General features: G+C 35.6%; 1 protein-coding gene across 1 annotated transcript; it reads right to left on the minus strand.

Moving 5' to 3' along the window:
* Positions 1 to 5,165: 5,165 nt before the first annotated feature.
* LOC138878601 (uncharacterized) lies at positions 5,166 to 7,587 on the minus strand. Its single transcript, XM_070158293.1, has 4 exons — positions 7,043 to 7,587; positions 6,758 to 6,950; positions 5,651 to 6,637; positions 5,166 to 5,558 (listed from the first exon to the last, which is right to left on the minus strand). The coding sequence occupies exons 1-4, from the start codon at positions 7,585 to 7,587 to the stop codon at positions 5,166 to 5,168; spliced, it is 2,118 nt and encodes a 705-aa protein (XP_070014394.1).
* Positions 7,588 to 8,519: the final 932 nt, after the last annotated feature.

The raw sequence follows: 8,519 nt of genomic DNA on the forward strand, positions 1-8,519 counted from the left end.
TAGTGACGAGGAAGGTCAGGGCCCTATTGAGGTTAAATAAAATATAAAGATCAATAGTATTGAGTGGAACGGTATAAAAATAAGTACAGCAGTAAAATAACACAGGATGAACAAAACAACAACAGCTATACAGAACAAGGTAAACATGGAAAGGAAATACAGCTCAGCACCAATAGTAACAATCGGGGATCTCCCAAGATACCATCCCGTAGTCCCATCTTTACATATCTAGTGAATCTCCCGGGAAACCGTCCCGTAGTCCATCATATATATGTCCGAAGGATCTCCCAGAATTCTGTCTCGTAGTCGAACTCATAGTGCGCGGGGATCTACCGGAATCCCGTTTCGTAGTCCCAAATGTAAATATCCAGTACTGGGGAATCTACTGCATTCCCGTAGTTCCATATAACTGTGCAGGGGGATCTACCGGGAATCTAACCCGTAGTCCCAAAGTAAACAGACAAGGGGGAGCTACCGGAATCCCACATCCGTAGTCCCAATGTAAATACACAGCAGCAGCAAGAAGATATATATAAATGACAAAATTTCATATTAAGGCAATAAGTGATTCAAACCTAGCATGCTGCACAGGATTCAAGTAAGGTAGGTTGAATCAAATAAAGCAATTAAGTCACTTAAACATGCTTTCCTAAGCTAACAACAGGCTTAATAGCACAAGTAATAGAAACAGGAAAGGAAACATACTAGTATTTAGTTAAAGAAAACCGGATTTCCAACAATTAGCACAAGTACGCACTCGTCACCTCACGTACAAGGCATTTCAATTACCAAACATACCAATCCTAAGGGCAAGGTCCCCCACACAAGGTTAAACAAGCCACTTACCTCAAACTAGCTCAAAATCAACCCGACACCACGCTCTTGCCATGAGTACTCGACTCCAAATGGCTCAAATCTATTCAATTCAATCGCATAATATAAATAACACTTCAAGTAACTAATTCTACAATTAAATTCTAAGCTAATACGCGAAATTATGTAAAATGACCAAAATGCCCCTCGATCCCATGTCTCAGAATTGGGTGAAATTTATAATTTCGGAATCCTCATAATCTCACGAGTCTATGAATAATAAGAACACTAAAATCGGAGTTCAATTGGCCCCTCAAATACCCTTTTTTGTTTCTCTTAAACTCAAGCCCTAATTACCTATTTCTCCCAATTTTTCCAACACTAATCAGGTATTTAATCACATAAAAACAAGTTATGAAGTCAAAAATGTTACCTCCAAGTTATTCCTCTTGAATCCCTCTTCAACCCTCTTCAAAAAGCTTCAAAATCTCCTAACAATGGAGGAAACTAGACTAAAATTCGCGAAATAACCCTTTTAAAACATTCTGCCCAGGTATTTTAATTCCTTCTTCGCAAACGCGGTCAAGGCCTCGCATTTGCAAAGCACATAAAGTTATTGACCAAAAGTCCTCTTACGCGAACGCGACACTGCTCTCGCGAATGCATTGCTTCCACTGACCAACCCTTCGCGAATGTGTTACGCCTCTCACGAACGCGAAGAGCAACTCCACCTCGAACCCAGCTGACCACTTCCTTCTACGCGAACGCGATACCCTTCCCGCGAATGCGATGCTCAAACATCACCACCCTTCGCGAACGCGGATACGTCCTCGCGAACGTGAAGGCAAAATTCCATCAACCCCCCACTGACTCTTCGCGAACGCGAGGGTCCACTCGCGAATGCGAAGGGTAAAATCCCTCTACAACAGCTGAACAAAAACCTGCAACTTTTTAACAACTTGAAAATGATCCGTTGAGTATTCGAAACACACCCGAGGCCCCCAGGACCTCAACTAAAGGCATGAACATATCCTAAAACCTTATTCAAACTTGTACCAATATTCAAAACACTTCAAACAACATCAAAACAACCAAAACACATCGGATTCAAGCCTAAGTTTCAAAAATCTTCTGAATTCCGCTTTTGATCAAAAACCCAACCAAACCACGTCCTAATGACTTGAAATTTTGCACACACATCCCAAATGATATAACGGAACTACTAAAACTCTCGAAATTCCATTCCGACCCTCGGATCAAAATCTCACTATCGAACCGGAAACTTCCAAAATTCAACTTTCGACATTTCAAGCCTAAATTAGTTACGGACTTCCAAAAAACAATTCAAACACGCTCCTAACCCCAAAATCACCCAACAAAGCTAACGAAACCATCGTATTTCCATTCTGAGGCTATCTCCACACTGTTCCGAGTATGGTCACTTTTCCAACACTTAAGCTCTCATTTAGGGACTAAGTGTCCCGAAACTCCCCGAAACTCAAAACCGAACATCCCGGCAAATCACATTAGCAGAAATAAACTTGGAGAAAGCAGTTAATAGGGGATCTGAACGTTAATTCTTAAGACGACTGGCCGGATCATGACAGACCATTTACCTTAAATTGGTCTCCTCCATTGGTTTGTTGAATTTCAATTGCTCTGTATGGAGTAACATTGTAAGGACCCGTCCACCTGGATTTTAATTTTCCTGGAAATAGCCTAAGTCTACTATTGTATAGAAGTACATGATCTCCAATTTTAAAAGTTTTCTATCGGATTAATTTGTCGTGCCATTTTTTTGTTTTTTCTTTAAAAATTTTGGCATTTTCATATGCTTCTAATCTAAGTTCTTCCAATTCATTCACCTGAGAAAATCTATTTTTACCAGCAGAGGTTAATTCAAAGTTCAATGCTTTCAACGCCCAAAAAGCTTGGTGTTCTAATTCAACTGGAAGATGACAAGCTTTTCCAAAGACTAATTGATATGGAGGCGTATCAATTGGGGTTTTAAATGCCGTTCGATATGCCCATAGTGTGTCATCTAATTTTGAAGCCCAGTCTTTTCTAGAGATTCCAACCGTTTTTTCAAGTATTCTTTTTAATTCACGGTTAGAAACCTCAACTTGCCCTTTTGTTTTGAGCATGGTATGGTGTTCCTATTTTATGAGTCACGCCATATTTTGACAATAATGCTGAAAATTATCTATTCATGAAATGAGACCCTTGGTCACTAATGATGACTCGTGCTGTACCAAACCTGGTAAAAATATTTTTCTTGAGAAAATTACACACAGTTTGAGTATCATTTTTCCTTGTTGGGATGGCTTCAACCTATCTTGAAACATAATCCACAGCCACAATGATGTATTCAAAAGAATGAGATGAAAGAAAAGGACCCATGAAATCTATTCCCCAAACATCAAATATTTCACATACCTGTATTGATTGCAATGGCATCTCATCTCTCTTAGTGATATTACTTGTTCTTCGACACCAGTCACACAGTGTAACGTAGGCACGAGCGTCATTAAAAAGTGTTGGCCAGAAAAATCCAAACTCTAGAACTTTAATGGCAGTTCGATTTGCTGCATAATGTCCTCCAACTGCTCCATCGTGGCAATGGTACAAAATTTCGGTCATTTCTTCTTCTGGTACACATCTTCTGATAATATTATCTGCACAAATTTTAAACAAGTAAGGGTCATTCCACAAATAATATTTAGCATCAGATATCTACTTTTTCCTCTGTTTGTAAGTGAGATTTTGGGGTGTCCATTTTCCAACCAAGTAATTTGCAATATCTGCAAACCAGGGTGGTTGAGTCACAACTGAGTTGTTAAAAAAAATATGTTCATAAGGAAAATCTTCTTTTATATCACATAACTTAAGTGGGGGGTTCTCTAATCTAGACAAATGGCCAGCTACCTAATTCTTTGTTCTCTTTTCATCTTTTATTTCGAGCTCAAATTCTTGGAGAAGTAAAATTCATCTTAACAATCTAGGTCGCGCATCTTTTTTTGCTAAGAGGTATTTTAGAGCGGCATGATCAGTAAAAATAGTGACATTGGTTCCTATCAGATAGGAACGAAACTTATCAAATGCAAATACCACTGCCAGTAGTTATTTTTCAGTCGTGGCATAATTTTGTCGAGCCTCATTCATTGTCCTGCTGGCATAGTAAATTGGAAGAAAAATCTTATCTTTTCTCTGGCATAAAATAGCTCCAACTACTGTATCACTAGCATCACACATGACCTCAAAAGGTTGGTTCCAATCAGGGGACACAACTATAGGGGCAGTTGATAATTTTTCTTTAAGGGTGTCAAAGGCTTTCATATAATCACCTGAAATTCAAACTTAACATCTTTTATTAAAAGGTTAGTCAACGGTTTTGAAATCTTTGAAAAATCTTTTATGAATGTCTGTAAAAACCTGCATGACCTAGAAAGCTTCCAATGCCTTTAACAATTGTGGGAGAGGGTAATCCTACTATAAGATTAATTTTAGCCTTATCAACTTCTATCCCTTTAGCAGTGATTTTATGTCCTAAAACAATTCCCTCAGTAACCATAAAATGACATTTTTCCTAATTAAGAATTAAGTTTGTCTCTTCACATCTTTTAATAACTAAGGTTAAATGGTGAAGACAATCCTCAAAACCCTTGCCGAAGAGTGTAAAATCATCCATGAAAATTTCAAGAAATTTTTCAGTCATGTCAGAAAAAATTGCTGACATGCAACGCTGAAATGTAGCAGGAGCGTTGCACAAACCAAATGGCATTCTCCTATATGCGTGTGTTCCATGATGACATGTGAAAGTCGTCTTATCTTGATCTTCTGGTGCGATTGGGATTTGGTTATACCCTGAATAGCCATCAAGAAAACAATAAAACTCATATCCTGCAATTCTTTCTAACATTTAATCAATAAATGGCAAAGAAAAGTGATCTTTTCTAGTGGCATCATTAAGACGTTTATAATCTATGCAGACTCTCCATCCTATGACGGTCCTGGTAGGTAGTTCATTATTTTTATTTTTTATCACTGTCATACCTCTCTTTTTTGGTACTACCTGAACAAGACTTACCCAAGGGTTGTTTGAAATAGGGTAAATAATACATGCCGCCAAAAGCTTTACAATCTCCTTTTTTACCACTTCCTGCATGTTGGGTTTAATCTCCTTTGGAGTTGGACTATCGGTTTGTAGCTATCCTCCACGAGGATTCTATGCGTACAAATTGCTGGATTACTTCCTTTGCTATCTTCTAAAGTCCATCCCAAGGCTCCTTTGTGTGCTTTCAATACTTCAATCAATCTTTCTTCCTATTCTATAGTTAGAGAAGATGAAATGATTACTGGAAATAATTCATGCTCAAAAAGACATATTTCAAATTAGAAGGGAGAGTTTTGAGTTCAATTTTTGGTTGAACTTCTTCTAATTGCATGTCCCCTTCCTCATAATCTTTTTCCAATAATTTTGCATCACTTCTGATAGTCGGATATTCATCGTGTATGGTGCCAGATTTTGCCAAACATCTTTCCATTGAGTCAGAAATTAATTGATCATCTTTGAATTCTTCTATAAGATTATTAATCATGTCAATTGAAAAGCATGAAGATGATGTATCATCTTCTGAGAATCTTAGTATCTTTTGCATATCAAAAATAGCTCTTTCTTCATCAACTCTTAAAATTAGTTGTCCTTGATGGACATCTATGATTGCCCTGCCTTTTGCAAGAATGGTCTACCCAAAATAATTGGTTTATCAGGACACTCCTTCATTTCAAGTACTATGAAATCTATAGGAAAAATAAATTTATCTACTCTTATAAGTACATTTTCAATTATTCCCTTTGGTATCTTAGTAGTTTGATCAGCAAATTGTAGTGAAACACTTGTGTCTTTCATTTCACCAAGATCTAAATTTTTAAAAATAGAAATTGGCATCAAATTTATTGAAGCTTCAGAATCAAAAAGTGCTTTTTCAATGTATACTCCTCCCAGAGTACATGGAATGGTAAAACTACCTGAGTCACCGAGTTTTTGTGATAGTTTATTTTGAAGTATAGCACTGCATTTTTCAGTAAGCATTACCACAGAAACTTCTTCCAATTTTCTTTTGCTTGATAAATATGAAGGCATTTGCAATAAAGCATCAGTAAAAGGAATGTTAATGTGAATTTGTTTTAAAATCTCCAAAAACTTTGCAAATTGATTATCAAGTTTTTCTCTTTTCATCTTTTGTGGGAAAGGAATTGTAACAGGGAAAGAAGACAAATTTTTAGTATTTTTTTCTTCTTTTTTCTTGGCTTCTTTCTCTTCTGATGGTTGAGAGGGTATCTCACCCTTCTCACCCTTGCCTACCTGTTGTTCTGATTGATTCTTTTCTTGTTTGTTTGCATAGGGTTCATCAAGAGTCATACCTGACCTTAAAGCAATGGCCTTAAGGTGTTCTTTTGGATTTTTCTCTGTATCGCTTGGTAAAGGACCTTGAATCTTTTCAGACACAAGAGTTGCCAATTGGTTTAACTGAATTTCAAGATTTTTTAGAGCTGAATTTTGACTTTCAATTTTTTCATCAGTAACCTTAATGTACTTGTACAAAAGGTCATCAAGACTTGGATGGCCTTGTTGAGGCCTTTGCTGATATGGAGTTGCTTGCTGATAAGGCCTGAAATTTTGTTGTCTATGATTTTGATTTTGATATCCGGGTGGACTCTGTACCTGTTGCTTTTGGTAGTTTTGAGAGTTTTCAGCACCATTTGCATTGCTCCATTGAAATCCTGGATGTTTTTGTGCTAATGGACTTCTAAAAGGATACGGCTTGTATCCGATGATATTGACATGTTCATCATTTTAATTGGTTGCTTGACATTCGTGGTTTAGATGGTTTCCTCCACACAAGTCGCAAGCCTCAGACTGGCTTGGTTGTTGTGTATTTACCTGAAAAGATTCCAATTTTTGTGCCAAAGAAACAATCTGTTGTGTTAGTGTATTTAAAGCATCCACCTGATTTACTGTAGCAGATTTCTTAATGATTACACGCTTAGATGGCCACTGTATGGCATTTTCAGAAATTTCATTAAGCAATTGCAATGCTTCTTCTGTGGTTTTTCCCAGCCTCCTACAGCTGCATCTATTACATTTCTATAAGATGGGTTCAAACCATGATAAAAAATGTACAACTGTATATGTTCAGGAATGTCATGATGTGGACATTTCCTTTACATTGTTTTCAATCTTTCCCAAACTTGATAAACTGACTCAGTGTCAGTATGCAAGAAGTTAGATATATCCTGTCTTAACTTTTTTGTTTTAGCAGGGGAAAAATATTTATTTAAAAATTTCTGAGTCATTTGGTCCCATTTGGTAATAGACCCTTGCGACAAACTTCGTAACCAAGTTTTGGCCTCTCCTTTTAAAGAAAAAGGAAATAGCCTTAACTTAATTACTTCAGGAGGTACTCCATTATACTTTGCAATTTCAACCAATTCTAAAAAGTCAATTAAATGACTATGTGGATCATCACTTAGATCACCATTGTAAATGCAAGATTGTTGAATTGTTTGAATCAGGCCTGTCCTGATTTCAAAGTTATTGGCTGCTACTGGAGGTTTCCTGACACTAGATTCACAGTTAAAGCGATCAGGTCTAGCATAATCCTTTAGGATTCTATTTGTTGGTCTTGGCGCCACTTCATCAAACTGCTCCTCTACATGAGCTGGTGGTGGAATTTGTAATGGATTGTTATCATCTTCTAATTGGTGCTCCATTTTGTTACAAGTTATGTTTTGAGACGATATTTTTCTTTCCTGCACAATCGCAAAGTTTTTTCAATTTCAGGATCGTAATTGCCCAACTCTTTTGTAGAAGAGCGGGCCATAAACTATCTAAAATTAAAGTAAAATAAAGACAGTCCCTAAAATAGTAATAGATAATTTTTAAAAATGAATAAAAATAGTACGGTAATATTATAGTAAACTAAAACAGTAAGTTATAACTAACCATCAAAAGAAATAATATAATACTAATTATACTATATGAAAAAAATCAATAATAAATCAAGTATGTTGAAGGATTAAAGTATTATCAATTAAAAAAAAGTTGAATAAAATATTATTTTATAAAAATATAGTAAAAGTAATAGTTATAATAGTAATATAGAATAGTACAAAGGATACTTTTAGAACTAGAATAGTAAAAACAAGTACTTACAATTATTATAATAATAATAATAATAATAATAATAATAAAATATACTTAAAAATGACAAATAAAAAAAATGAGATTGTGAATCATAAAAATAATATATTATACTATTATATAGATGTTAGTACTAACAATAATAATATAATAATAAAATATAAAATAGAGTAGGTTGAAGTACTAACTATGAGGGATTTCTTTTTTCTTTTTTTTATATGCTTTTTTACAATATTATATAGAATTGCTCCTAATAATAGTAACAATTATGATAGTAGTATGTAGGAGATAACATTTTGAAGGGAAAATTAACAATAATAATAAATTCTCAAATTAGTAATAAAATATTTAATCTGAAGTAGATGTGTGCCAATCCCCGACAACGGCGCCAAAAATTTGACGAAGCTTGTGTGTATAGGATTTTTTGCTCGTACTCTATCAAATTCTAGTATAGTTTATTATATCGTCCCACCGAGATTGGACAATCTAAGCTACAAACTTG

Source organism: Nicotiana sylvestris, chromosome 9 (assembly GCF_000393655.2).
Source record: "Nicotiana sylvestris chromosome 9, ASM39365v2, whole genome shotgun sequence".
In the NCBI taxonomy this organism is placed as follows: domain Eukaryota; kingdom Viridiplantae; phylum Streptophyta; class Magnoliopsida; order Solanales; family Solanaceae; genus Nicotiana; species Nicotiana sylvestris.

Bases quoted from the DNA above. Each gene is read 5' to 3' on its own strand.
- LOC138878601 (XM_070158293.1), bottom strand. From the start codon at position 7,587: ATGGAGCACCAATTAGAAGATGATAACAATCCATTACAAATTCCACCA. The intron at 6,638-6,757 runs GTAAATACACAA...ATCGGATACAAG, and splicing joins AAAAATTGGAATCTTTTCAG to CCGTATCCTTTTAGAAGTCC. The intron at 5,559-5,650 runs GTACTTATAAGA...TATTTTGGGTAG, and splicing joins CAAAGGGAATAATTGAAAAT to ACCATTCTTGCAAAAGGCAG.